Source organism: Chlorocebus sabaeus, chromosome 27, assembly GCF_047675955.1.
Source record: "Chlorocebus sabaeus isolate Y175 chromosome 27, mChlSab1.0.hap1, whole genome shotgun sequence".
NCBI lineage: Eukaryota > Metazoa > Chordata > Mammalia > Primates > Cercopithecidae > Chlorocebus > Chlorocebus sabaeus.
Genome location: NC_132930.1, coordinates 11,246,897 through 11,260,893, shown reverse-complemented (window position 1 = coordinate 11,260,893; position 13,997 = coordinate 11,246,897). Strand labels below are relative to the sequence as shown.

The 13,997-nt window shown below is 44.2% G+C and overlaps 2 protein-coding genes across 5 annotated transcripts in view; one reads left to right on the top strand and one right to left on the bottom strand.

The window, feature by feature from the left end:
- Nucleotides 1–7,440, bottom strand: part of UGDH (UDP-glucose 6-dehydrogenase) — a 28,445-nt gene extending 21,005 nt beyond the window's left edge. Inside the window, exons 1-3 of one of the 4 annotated variants that reach the window (XM_008017609.3) lie at nucleotides 6,828–7,149; nucleotides 4,860–4,984; nucleotides 1,236–1,404 (exon numbers count right to left, since the gene is read on the bottom strand). In XM_008017609.3, coding sequence (XP_008015800.1) covers nucleotides 1,236–1,397 — 162 coding nt within the window. In that variant the 5' untranslated portion in view covers nucleotides 1,398–1,404; nucleotides 4,860–4,984; nucleotides 6,828–7,149. Of the gene's footprint in view, nucleotides 1–1,235; nucleotides 1,405–4,859; nucleotides 4,985–6,827; nucleotides 7,180–7,343 lie in introns of those variants that run through there. The other 3 variants (XM_008017610.3, XM_008017611.3, XM_008017608.3) reach the window with 3 other exon arrangements.
- On the top strand, nucleotides 6,478–12,193 carry LOC140710517 (uncharacterized). The gene is made up of 4 exons (XM_073012397.1): nucleotides 6,478–6,565; nucleotides 6,674–6,948; nucleotides 7,116–7,880; nucleotides 11,783–12,193. Exons 1-4 carry the CDS (start codon nucleotides 6,478–6,480, stop codon nucleotides 11,885–11,887), a joined length of 1,233 nt encoding a protein of 410 aa, XP_072868498.1. The 3' UTR covers nucleotides 11,888–12,193.
- Nucleotides 12,194–13,997: the final 1,804 nt, after the last annotated feature.

Below are 13,997 nucleotides of genomic sequence, written 5' to 3'. Positions count from 1 at the left end.
GTCAGGAGTTCGAGATCACACTGGACAATATGGTGAAACCTCGTCTCTACTAAAAATACAAAAATTAGCTGGGAGTGGTGGTGGGCACCTATAATTCCAGTTACTAACGAGGTTGAAGCAAGAGAATCGCTTGAACCCAGAAGGCAGGTGTTGCAGTGAGCCAGGATCGGGCCACTGCACTCCAGCCTGGGCAACAAGAGCGAAACTCTGTCTCAAAAAACAAACAAAAAATAACCAAGCTTTTCTTGGGGAAAAAAACAAACATATTAATATTAGCTAGAAAATGCTACCATCAAATTTTCAAATGCTTTCCTGTTGAGTTTCAAAAGCATAATATGATGAACTCTTTTTACAGTGAAATATCAAAAATTAAAAAAAGGAAACCAGATAGCTCAGTAAAATAGTTAGCAGCATATTTTTCTAAATTGTGTAAATTCACAAAAATTTTGAAATTCCAGTTAAAAAGATTTGTGGCACCAAACTCTAAATATGAAAGATGCCATTTATCCATCTAAGGTTTATGTGATGTTAGTATAATAATCCAAAAATATATTAAACTTATATTAATATTATAAAAGTTTTATTTATTTTATTTTTACAGGATACCACTTTTTAACTTTATTATAATATGGTAATGATACTAACAGACAAGATTGGAAAATAGGGAAGAAGGCCAGGTGCAGTGGCTCACACCTGTAATCCCAGCACTTCGAGAGGCTGAGGTGGGTGGATCACCTGAGTTCAGGAGTTCAAGACCAGCCCAGCCAACATGGTGAAACCCCATCTCTACTAAAAATACAAAAATTAGCTAGGTGTGGTGGTGGGCTCCTGTAATCCCAGCTACTCAGGAGGCTGAGGCAGGAGAACTGCTTGAACCTGTGAGGTGGGTGTTGCTGTGAGCTAAGATTGCATCATTGAACTCCAGCCTGGGCGCCAGAGCGAGACTCTGTCTAAAAAAAAAAAAAAAAAATGAAAGCAGTGAAGAGAAAAAATTAGCCATAATCTCACTGCACTAATACAACCATTCTGATAGACTTCTTTCTGGTCATTTTTCCTACCCACATTACCCAAAGTAATGTGTTTTAATGTCCATATGTTTTGTATCCAGATTTTTTTCATTTAATTTCTTATCAGTTACGGTTATAGATTTTATATTAATAGTGCATATAAATTATTTAATAAAGAAAGTAAAAAAACAAAGAGCATAAAAACACAGAGTTGTTTAATAAGCTTACCTCATAAATAGGAAGTGTAGGTGAATTCCATGCATTGATTCTTGATTCATTGACATCAACAACCGTTACCCTGATTTCAGGACACATATGAGCAATGACACTACAGGTGGGTCCTCCAACATAGCCTGCACCGATGCAACAGATCTTCTTAATTTCAAACATGATTGTACTAGAAGGAAAAAAGTAAGACTGTTCTAGTATTGAAAACAGAAAATTTAAAGAAATCATATTGTACACTCATTACTTTATAAAAACTGTCAAGGTGACAGATATCTGGAAAGATTTCCTAGATTCACTCTAAGGAATTATGAAAATAGTGATTTAAAAAATAACATTCCAATTGGATGACCTAGCCTGTTCTCAGCTGCACTAGCATGAAACATATGGAAATAATCACAGTAACTGATATTACTGAAAGGGAGCCACAAAGATTATAATGACCTAATATTTAGAAAGTAAAGAATCAAAGCAAAACATTCCTTAGAGCTATAACACACTAGGACAACCTTGATTGCTGACAGAAAGTTCCAGGATGAACATAATTGTACAATTTCTGCTTAAATAAATGCTAGTGTACAAAGATGTGTTTATAACAGGTTTAGATTACAATGATATGGAATAAGATTAGTTCCACAGTCCAGAATTGGCCTCTGAGATTATATGCCCTACACACTACTTTGGCTTTCAAAGTTTACTTTTAGGTACTAGGCAATAATCTTAAACTCCATTTCAACTTTAATCAGAAACCACAAGGTGGTTAAAGAAAATGTAATTTCTGTAATTACCAAAGCTGTTACGCAGATTTTTTTTCTTTCCAGTGCCAGCAGAAAAGTGGGTTACACAGATTTTGATAGATTTTCAAAAGCATTAGGTGAACTGATTCACACTAATCAACATGGCAAGGAACTGATTTATACATAACTATGCTCATTTATCTGTTATAAGGAGAACTGTCAAACTGATCAGATTCTTAGAAGCAAAGAATGGTTTTGCCTTGCCAAGACCTCAGACATCATCTAATCTAACCCATTCAGATTCCAAAGAAAAGGAAAATGGTAACCACAGAGTTTAAGAATTTTTAGTGTACTCCTGTATGGATCAGAGAACGCACTCTGGAAGGCTGGCCTAATTTGAATGCCTGGCAAGAAGAATATCCCTATTATGAAAAAAGACAAATCATATACTTAAGATTATCCAATTCCTTTTGGTTTGAATCTGTATTAAACAATATTCTAAATTTTCATTTAGTTCTCTGGATAGATTTCCCTACTAGAAGAAAACGAGCTGACTAATCCATGTAAGTATCCTGGACTGTTTGTAGCCTGTGTTAATAAACCACTAATCTGGCTTATACATTGATCTTTAGTGGTACAGATATCAACTCATGGAGTCTGATCCCTCATGACTTTTTTTTTTTTTTTTTTTTTTTTAATGAGACAGAGTCTTACTCTGTCGCCAGGCTAGAGTACAATGATGTAATCTCAGTTCACTGCAACCTCCGTCTCCTGGGTTCAAGCGATTCTCCTGCCTCAGCCTACCGAGTAGCTGGTACTACAGGCACACGCTACCACGCCCAGCTAATTTTTATATTTTTTGTAGAGTTGGGGTTTCACCATGTTGGTCAGGATGGTCTCGATTTCTTGACCTCGTGATCCGCCCGCCTCAGCCTCCAAAAGTACTGGGATTACAGGCATGAGCCACCCTGGTATTTATTTTTTTTGAGACAGAATCTCACTTTGTCACACAGGTTGGAGTGCAGTGGCATCATCTCGGCTTATTACAACCTCCACCTCCTGGGTTTAAGTGATTCTCGTGCCTCAGCCCGCCAAGTAGCTGGGACTACAGGTGCATGCCACCACACCAGGTTAATTTTTGTATTTTTAGTAGAGAAGAGCTTTGCCATGTAGCCCAGGCTGGTCTGGAACTCCTGAGCTCAAGCAATCTGCCTGCCTCAGCCTCACAAAGTGTTACGATGACAGGCATAAGCCACTGTGCCAGGTCCCTCATGATTTTTAAAAAACAATGAAAAGAAATAGAATTTTGGTAAAATAGTAAAAATGGACAGAATTTTGAATATGATTTAATTAAATAAAAGAATATTCTTAGCCATATGAAATAAATTTTTAAAAATTATTTATTCTGGCCGGGCATGGTGGCTCACGCCTGTAATCCCAGCACTTTGGGAGGCTGAGGAGGGTGGATCACCTGAGGTCGGGGGTTCAAGAGCAGGATGATCAACATGGCAAAACCCCATCTCTACTAAAAATACAAAATTAGTGGGGCATGGTGGCACCTGTCTGTAATGCCAGCTACTTGGGAGGTTGAGGCAGGAGAATCGCTTGAACCCAGGAGGCGGAGGTTGCAGTAAGCTGAGATCGTGCCATGTTGCACTCCAGCCTGGGCAACAAGCATGAAACCCCATCTCCAAAAAAAAAAAAAAAGAATTATTTATTCTGAGTAGATAATGTTCATATGGTTCAAAATTAAATCTTTTGTAACAAGGTATACATGAGAAGTTTCACTCCAACCCCTTCCTTATCTACTTTGCTATCCCCTACTTTGCTTCCACACAAGCAACCCGTTTTCTTGTACATCCTCCCAGCTACAAGTACATATACATATATTCTAATAATTTTGTCTTTCTAAAGGCAATAGAATACCATACATACTATTAACACCTGGTTTTTTTCACTTAATTAAACCCAGTATATCTAGAATACCTAAAAAGTAGAATCTCAAAGTAATGTTGGACCAGAGGATCTTTTAGGGTTACCATTTAATCTCCTAGCCCAAAAGTTATTAGGGTAGCCTTTACCCTTAATCTCAACCAGGACAGGTTCTGCTAACACATTTATTAAATGAGAATCAGTGTCTACTCGTTCTAGTTCCCGGACTTAAGGAGTTCAAAGTTTAGTAAGGCACAGCCAGGCTAACAGTGATTGCTGCTGCTCCCTGCTGTATCCTTGACTCCTAGAATAGCAGACTCTCAATGATTATTAATTGAATGAATGAGTAACTCTCCACACAGGCCTCTCTTTTTGAGATGAAGACGTCTGTGTAAACAGCTTTAGTTCAGATTACCGATCATAGTATTTTTGCAGTAATTGACCAGAATACTATCAGGTTCTTTTTTTTTTTTTTTTTTTTTTTTTGACACAAGGTCTCACTCTGTTGCCCAGGCTGGAGTGCAATGGCACAAGCTGGGCTCACTGCAGCCTCCGCCTCCCAGGTTCAATCGATTCTCCCACCTAGCCTCCCAAGTAACTGGGACTACAGGTGTCCGCCACTATGCCCAGCTAATTTTTGTATTTTTTGGTAGAGACAGGGTTTCACCATGTTGTCCAGGCTGGTCTCAAGCTCCTGACCTCAGCTGATCCACCTGCCTCAGCCTCCCAAAGTACTGGGATTACAGGCATGAGCCATCACACCTGGCCAAGTTCTTTTCCTGAGTTACCTAAAGAACTTCAGCATGTTTCCCCGGAGTTACTTCTTATCTGCCTTGATTGTGAGACCACATTTCAACTTGCTTTACATACATCAGTTGGGGTAGACTACTGATGGCCGGTGAACCTGTATCATAGAACTGGATATGTTTTACACAAGCTTTATTTGGGGTATTCTCACCTTGCTATTTCCCATGAAATACGGCTTATAGATGACAATGGGAAAATCAATGAAGAGGCTGATGTATGATCTGTGCAAGTCCAAATAAATGGTCACTTGGAAGTTTCAATAAAATCTTCAATAAGCTTTAACATGGAGTTTGACATAGTGTTAGTGACACATCTCGCATGACACAGATGTCTTCCAATTCCATTTTCTCTTTTTTATTTTTATTTTTTTGAGACGGAGTCTCACTCTGTCACAAGGCTGGAGTGCAGTGGCACCGTGTTGACTCACTGCAACCTCCATCTCTTGGGTTCAAGCAATTCCCCTGCCTTAGTCTCCTAAGTAGCTGGGATTACAGGCACCCACCACCATGCCTGGCTAGTTTTTATATTTTTAGTAGAAATGGGGTTTCACCATATTGGCCAGGCTGGTCTCGAACTCCTGATCTCAGGTGATCCACCCACCTCAGCCTCCCAAAGCGCTGGGATTACAGGTGTGAGCCACCGCGCCCAGCCCCATTTGCTATTTCTACTTTTATGTACCCTCTGGCACTCTTATTCTGCTGTCAGAGACATGAGAGTGTCTCCTCATTAAATGGGTTATTTTGAAATGAGTTTTTACCTCTGTATTTTGGGAGAGTCACAACAAACCAAACCATTCCAAAACCACTCTTCATGTAAAATTTCATAAATTCAAATAAACACTCCAACCCAGAAGGGGTCACTAACAAATAACAAATGCCCTACTACAATCTAAACAGAAAATAATCCTTCTAGCCCCAGCTCTCTACAGCATACTTTGCATAGGTACCCAGGAGCTAACGATAGGCATTATAGTTGGATACATCAGCTTCAAACATTTTAATCATTTCCAGAAATTAAACAGTAAAAGATGCCTGAACAGAGAAAAATATTTAATCAGTAAGAAAGCCGGTACTAATTTTATGTCTAAGGGTTATCATGTAAAGCTGTGGAAGTAAACAAGAAGGAAGATGGATTATGCTTATCCAGTTAATAGATTTTGTTAGAAAAACGAGTACGGCAATGGGAGAAGAAATGAGATCTTTTCAACCAGGGTTGTCTACCCCTTACCTTAAACTGGATCCTGGCCACTAACAAGCACATCTCAGAGCAGACAGTCAGCTCTTTGATTTCCAGAATCCCCCTGAAGAAAGACTACTGTTCTCCATTTCTTAGGGGATTTGAAGAAAATCAAAGGCTCACTGTGTCTTTGAGGACTGTCGATAGCTACTGCTCTGTATGCCCATGAATAGATCCCTACCAGCGAACCCCTCTTTTCTCCACACTAGAATTCATAACCCTACTAAGTTATCTTCCTGTATATTTATAGGACGTATAATTTTTCAAGATCTCACACAAACATGGTCTCCCGAGACACCCAGGAAAGGCCTTCCCCGACATCAAACAGAGTAATTCTATGGTGTGGAGGTCCAACAATGGATTCCAGGACATCCCAGATACATATCACGATAGTCTCAGGATTTTGCTCTCAAGAGGGCTTTCTGGCTTCGTTTCTATTTGGTTTCTTAAGAGAGGCGGCATGAGAAAAGCAGGAGCCCCTCAGGTGAGCAGACTCTTAAACACAAACAAAAGACTACGATTCTGCGGCCAAAATGTGGTCCCCAACGAGAGAACCGCTTCCTGTGGTGGGCGTTCGGCTTTGGAGGCGGCAGGGAAATCTCATCCAAGTCAGGAAAGTGGGTAAAAGCAGAAAGAGAAGGGGCTGGAAGACTCACGAGTCTTGAATAAGAAGCCCAGGCTACCCCATCCCCAGGACAGCAGTTTCAAAATGCGGTTCCCGCCCTAAAGCCCAAAGAGACGAAGGTCGTGAGTCGGGAAGCCCGGGACCCAGCGCAGCGAGCAACCGGGAGCAGCGCACACCCCAGCCCCGCTCCCTCCACATCCCGCCCAGACCTGGATCATCCCGCACGGGCGGCGGGGCCAGCCTGGGAGCGGCGCTTACCCACTTCCCAGCAGCAAGCGCAGGGACCGCTCTTATCCCGATCTTTCGGACAGCACCTTCCTACGGGCCGCGCTGCCGCAGCTTCTCCACCCGCGCCCAGCTCCGTCTGAGCTCCCTCTCGGCGAACGCCCCTCCCTCAGGCTGCCACGCGCTACACTCCTGAGTCCCGGGCCTCAGCCCGTATTTAAAGGCTTCTGCCTGAGAAGGCGGAGGCTTCATTCCCCCGCAGCCAGGCCCTCCTGGACTCTGCCCTCAGCCGCTTCCTAGCTCCCCATCCCACTCCACAAGGCCCAGGGCCGGGTCCCTATTTCCTACAGGGCCCAGGGGCGGCGAGACGGGGGCTGGTCCTGGCGGGGAGGGCCTGCCCCGCCCCTGACCGAGCTAGGCAAATCCGCTTGGGCCAGCTCAGCCGCTCCGCCCCTACCGCGAGCGGCGCTGGGCGGGACTGCGTGCGTGGCGTGTCCGCTGGACCAGAGGACTGGGGCAACCGGAGGTGTAGGCCCTTTGCTCGCCTACCCGGCAGTCGTGGGTAGCGGAGGGGTCAAGACTTGTTGTCTAGCAGCCGTCTCCCCGCCGCCCTGTCCTGGCCGAAGCAAAGGCCGCGTGCGGTCCGCGTCTGCCAGGCTTCAGGGCTGCGCGGCTGGTGGGTGGTGGGTGGGCCGGGCGCCCGGAAGATCCTGGCCGCCTTTCCGGTCGCCTCAGCACCCTGGAGCGCCGCCCTCGGGTTTCGGTCCCCTGGACTCTGCAGGTCTGTCCCGGCGGCGGATTATCCTCGCCTACAACCTCGAGGCCCCTGGGTCAACCACGCCCTCCGGGCCGGCAACCCAAGGTTTAGTCAGATTCCTCCAGACCCATCGCTTCTGGGAAAGAGGCGCCTTCCGTCAGGAGGATGCTGAGTTCCTCATGACTGGACCAGTGAGTGTCCACTCCCTGGTCCCTGGCGGGAGAGGCGGGACCCCCACGCCCTCCCGTTGCTCTTTGCAGAGATGTTCTCAGTCCCAATCCGGGATTTGGGATGTCTGTGCATGCTGTGGAGCAGAGAGTATGCAACATGTAAGTGCCGTGCGTGAGGAAGAGTACAATTCACCTATGGAGCCTGCTCATTTTTAATATGGAGGGCAGCTCTGTTCCTTTCTTTCGCCGCTTCGAGGTCTTTTTAACTAAACCTCAAATCTAAGATATAAGAAAAAAAAGCCAGGCATAGTCATGGCCTTTTATTTCCCTCATTAAGGATTACATCAGGTGACGTAAGCCATTTTAACATACATCATGAAGAAAATGATTAGTAATTTATAAAGGCACATTAAAATACCATATAAATCACGGTTTTCTTGATAGGATCATGAAGGCGACTTCAAGAAAGTCGTTGAATGTGGATGAAACAGTTTGCTGTGGATTGTAGCACACGTGGCAGGATATGTAGGCTTGCTTGTTGTTTGTTTTGAGACGGAGTCTCCCTCTGGAAGCCCAGGCTGGAGTGCAGTGGCGCGATCTCCGCTCACCGCAACCTCCTCCTCCCGGATTCAAGCGATTTCTCCTGCCTCAGCTCCCCGAGTAGCTGGGACGACAGGCTCCCACAACCATGCCCGGCTAATTTTTGTATTTTTAATAGAGACGGGGTTTTGCCATGTTGACCAGGCTGGTCTCAAACTCCTGACCTCAGGTGATTCGCCCGCCTCGGCCTCCCAAAGTGCTGGGATTACAGGTGTGAGCCACGGTGCTTGGCCAGTAATATGTAGGCTTTCTACATTCTATGCAGTTCAGTTCATTCATCCAACAAATATTTAATGCCTGTTGTGTGTCAGACGTTATCCTAAAGGCTGAAGATACAAAAGGGATTAAGACTCAATTCCTTTGGCCGGGCACGGTGGTTTACGCCTGTAATCCCAGCACTTTGGGAGGCCATAGCAGGTGAATCACCTGAGGTCAGGAGTTCCAGACCAGCCTGGCCAACATGGTGAAACCCTGCCCCCCCCCCCGCCCCCCGCCTCTACTAAAAATACAAAAAGTTAGCCGGGCAAGGTGGTGGGCACCTGTAATCCCAGCTACTCAGGAGGCTAAGGCATGAGAATTGCTTGAACTCGGGGGCTGGAGGTTGCAGTGAGCCGAGATCGCACTACTGCCTTCCAGCCTGGGGAACAGAACGAGACTCCGTCTCAAAAAAATAACCAAACAAGAAAGACTCATTGCCTTCTTGCAAAGCTGACAGGTTGGGTAGAAGAGATATATAAAGTAATTGCAGTACATAAGTGCTATAGTAGGGCATCTTTTTGAACTTGGGACATATGTAGATTTAAGTTACCTAATACAATTTGCTTTGTAATAAAAACCACTTATCTATGATTAGTCCCTTCATTTTGAATTCAACATTTTTCTATTTAGTATTCACCTCACATTTTTTTTTTTCTTTTTTTTTTTTTAGTATTTTGGTAGAATCAGACTCTTCAAAATGGTTAATAGGATTTCAGAAATTAAATCAATTATCAGTGCCAGCTAGAATGGACCTTTGGATTTAGGACAGCGGTTCTCCAAATGTGAGCTGGGGACTGTAGACAATCTCCATGGTTCTTTCTGGGATCCATGAGGTCAAAACGTTTTCATGTGTTGCTTGCTTTTTTAACTCTTTTTCTCTCACAAGTGTGCAATAAAGTTTTGTGGAGACTATAATGTGCTATCAAAGCAGATAGAATTAAGCTGTTTTTTAAGTCAGATATTAGAGATTACAAAAATGTAAAACAATGCCAATCTTATTTTTTGTTTTTAAAATATAGTAATTTTTCATTAAAATATGCTATTTATGTTAACATGTAATGGGCTTATTGTCAATTTTAAGGAAATAATCTTTTATATATAATCAGTTTTCATATTTAATATGGTAAATACCAATAGTTACAATCCACATGAAAAAAATTTGTTTGACTCTTCAATTTTTAAACATGCCAAGGGGTCTTGATACCACAAACTTTGAGAACTGCCAAGGTAGGCTAGTTATTTTCAAATCATGTTTCATGGAGCCCTAAATCCTCTGGTAGTGTGTAAGAAATCTGTGAGGATAGAGAATTAGTAGGAAGTTAAAGACAAGGCTCTGGGTCCCCACATCTCCCCATCTTCCTCTAATGGCAGTTCAACTTTTCTCTGTTTATCTGTTTTTTGTTTTGTTTTGTTTTTGTTGTTGTTTTTTTCCTTGAGACAGTCTCGCTCTGTCACCCAGGCTGGAATGCAATGGTGCAATCTCAGCTCACTGCAACCTCCATCTCCCAGGTTCAAAAGATTCTCCTGCCTAGGCCTCCCAGATAGCTGGGACTACAAGTGTGCACCACCACATCATGCTAATTTTTGTGTTTTTAGTAGAGAGGGGGTTTTTGCCATGTTGGCCAGACTGGTCTCAAACTCCTGACTTCAGGTGATCCACCCGCCTCGTCCTCCCAAAGTGTTGGGATTACAGGCATGAGCCACCATGCCTGGTCTGTTTATCTGCTTTTTATATCAATTAGGTAGAGACTTGCAAACTTGAATTATTGACTACTGTGCACCTACAGGCTCAACACCAAGTGGAAGCTGACAACGCTTGGGGCTTCCACCCTCTGAAGCAACAGCCCAAGCTATACCTCAGCCCCTTTTCGTTACAGCTGGAACAGCTGGGACACAAGGCACCAAGTCCCTAGACTGCACATAGCAGAGGGACCCTGGGCCCAGCCCACAAAACCATTTTTTCTTCCTAAACCTCCAGGCCTGTGATGGGAGGAGCTGCCACGAAGATCTCTGACATACCCATTTTCCCCACTGTCTTGGTGATGAACATTCAGATCCTTTCACTTATGCAAATTTCTACAGCCAGCTTGAATTTCTCCTCAGAAAATGGGATTTTCTTTTATGTCATGTTGTCAGGCTGCAAATTTTCCAAACTTTCATGTTTTGTTTCCCTTAAAAACTGAATGCCTTTAACAGCATCCAAGTCACCTCTTGAATGCTTTGCTGCTTAGAAATTTCTTCCGTCAGATACCCTAAACCATCTCTCTCAAGTTCAAAGTTTCACAAATCTCTAGGGCAGGGGCAAAATGCTACCAGTCTCTTTGCTAAAACATAACAAGAGTCACCTTTGCTCCAGTTCCCAACAAGTTCCTCATCTCCATCTGAGACCACCTGACTGGATTTCGTTGTCCATATAATTATCAGCATTTTTGTCAAAGCCATTCAACAAGCCTCTAGGGAGTTCCAAACTTTCCTACATTTTCCTGTCTTCTTCTGAGCCCTCCAAACTGTTACAACATCTGGCTATTAATCCAGTTCCAAAGTTGCTTCCATATTTTTGGATATCTTTTTAGCAGTGCCCCACTCTACTGGTACCAATTTACTGTGTTAGTTCTTTTTCATGCTGCTAATAAAGACATACCCAAGAGTAGGAAATTTACAAAAGAAAGAGGTTTATTGGACTTACAGTTCCACATGGCTGGGGAAGCCTCACAATCATGGAGGAAGATGAAAGGCATGTCTCACATGGCGGCAGACAAGAGAAGAGAGAACTTGTGCAGGGAAACTCCCATTTTTAAAACCATCTATTCACTATCACAAGAACAGCACAGGAAAGACCTGCCCCCATGATTTAGTTATCGTCCCTCCCACAACATGTAGGAATTATGGAACCTACAAGATGAGATTTGGGTGGGGACACAGAGCCAAACCATATCAATCATAATAAGGTTTTGTTTGGGTAAAACGTAAGCCTTTCCCTCCCTTCCCCTCCCCTCTCCTTTCCTCCCCTCTCCTCTTCTCTTCTCTTTTCTTTCTTTCTTTCTTTCTTTCTTTCTTTCTTTCTTTCTTTCTTTCTTTCTTTCTTTCTTTCTTTCTCTCTCTCTCTCTCTCTCTCTCTCTTTCTGTCTTTCTGTCTTTCCTTTCTCTCTTTCTCTCTCTCTCTTTCTCTCTTTTATTTTCTTTTCTTTTTCTTTCTTTCTCAGGGTCTCGCTTTGTCACCCAGTTTGGAATGCATTGGCATGAACACGGCTCACTGCAACCTCAACCTCCCAGGCCGAAGTGACCCTCCAGCTCAGCTTTCAGAGTAGCTGTGATATGGTTTGGCTGTGTCCCCACCCACATGTCATCTTGAAACCCAGTGGAAGGTAATTGAATCATGGGGGCAAGACTTTCCTGTGCTGTTATTGTGATAGTGAATAAGTCTCATGAGATCTGATGGTTTTAAAAAGAGTTCTGGCTGGGCATGGTGGTGGGCACCTGTAATCTGAACTACTAGGGAGGCTGAGGCAGAGCGAATTGCTTGAACCTGGGAGAAGGAGGTTGCAGTGAGCCAAGATTGCACCACTGCACTCCAGCCTGGGCAACAGAGAAAGACTTTGCCTCAAAAAAAAAAAAAAAAAGGAGTTCCTCTGCACAAGCTCTGTCTCTTTGCCTGCTGCCATCCATGTAAGATGTGACTTGCTTTTCCTTGCCCTCACTATGATTGTGAGTCTTCCCCAGCCATGTGGAACTGTAAGTCCAAATAAACCTCTTTCTTTTGTAAATTGCCCAGTCTTGGGTATGTCCATCAGCAGCATGGAAATGGACTAATACAGTAAATTGGTACCAGTAGAGTAGGGTGTTGCTGAAAAGATACCTGAAAATGTGAAAGTGACTTCAGAACTGGGTAGCAGGCAAACATTGGAACAGTTTGGAGGACTCAGAAGAAGACAGGAAAATGTGGAAAAGTTTGGAACTTCCAAGAGACTTGTTGAATGGCTTTGACAAAAATGCTGATAGTGATATGAACATAAGATCCAGTCTGAGGTGGTTTCAGATGGAGATGAGGAACTTGTTGGGAACTGGAGCAAAGGTGACTCTTGTTATGTTTTAGCAAAGAGACTGGTGGCGTTTTGCCCCTGCCCTAGAGATTTGTGGGACTTTGAACCTGAGGGAGATGATTTAGGGTATCTGGAGGAAGATATTTCTTTCTTCTTTTTTTTTTTTTTTTTTTGAGATGGAGTCTTGCACTGTTGCCTGGGGTGGAGTGCAGTGGTGGGATCTCGGCTCACTGGGTTCAAGCAATTCTCCTGCCTCAGCCTCCCGAGTAGCTGGGATTACAGGCATCCGCCACCATGCCCGACTAATTTTTGGTATTTTTAGTAGAGACAGGGTTTTGCTATGTTGGCCAGCGGAAGACATTTCTAAGCAGCAAAGCATTCAAGAGGTGACTTGGGTGTTGTGGAGGGTGGATCAAGAGGTCAGGAGTTCGAGAACAGCCTGGCCAATATGGTGAAACCCTGTCTCTACTAGAAATACAAAAATTAGCTAGGCATGGTGGTGTGCGCCTGTAGTCCCAGCTGCTTGGGAGGCTGAGGCAGGAGAATCGCCTGAACCCAGGAGGTGGAGGTTCCAGTGAGCCGAAATCATGCCACTGACTGCAACTTGGGCAACAGACTGAGACTCCATCTCACAAAAAAAAGGCATTCAGTTTTATCAGTTTTATAAGGGAAGCAGAGCATAAAAGTTTGAGAAATTTGCAGCTTGACAATGCGATAGAAAAGAGCATCCCATTTTCCGAGAGGAAATTCAAGCTGGCTGCAAAAATTTGCGTAAGTACCAAGGAGCCGAATGCTAGTACCCAAGACAATGGGGAAAATACCTCCCGGACATGTCAGAGGTCTTCATGGCAGCCCCTCCCATCACAGATCCAGAGGCCTAGGAGGAAAAAGTGGTTTTATGGGCCAGGCCCAGGGTCCCCATGCTGTGTGCAGCCTAGGGACTTGGTGCCCTGTGTCTCCACTGCTCCAGCAGTGACTGAAAGGGGCCAACATAGAGCTTGGGCTGTTGCGTCAGGGGGTGGAAGCCCCAAACCTTGGCATCTTCCATGTGGTATTGAGCCTGCGAGTACATAGAAGTCAAGAATTGGGGTTTGGGAGCCTCCACCTAGATTTCAGAAGATACATGGAAATTCCTGGATTCCCAGGCAGAAGTTTGCTGTAGGGGTGGGGCCTTCATGGAGAACCTCTGCTAGAGCAGTGCCAGAAGGGAAATGTGGGGTCAGAGCCCCCACACAAAGTCACCACTGGGGCACTGCCTGGTGGATCTGTGAGAAGAGCACCACCGTCCTCCAGACCACAGAATGGTAGATCCACCAACAGCTTGCACCGTATGCCTGGAAAAGCTGCAGACACTCAATGCCAGCCTATGAAAGCAGCC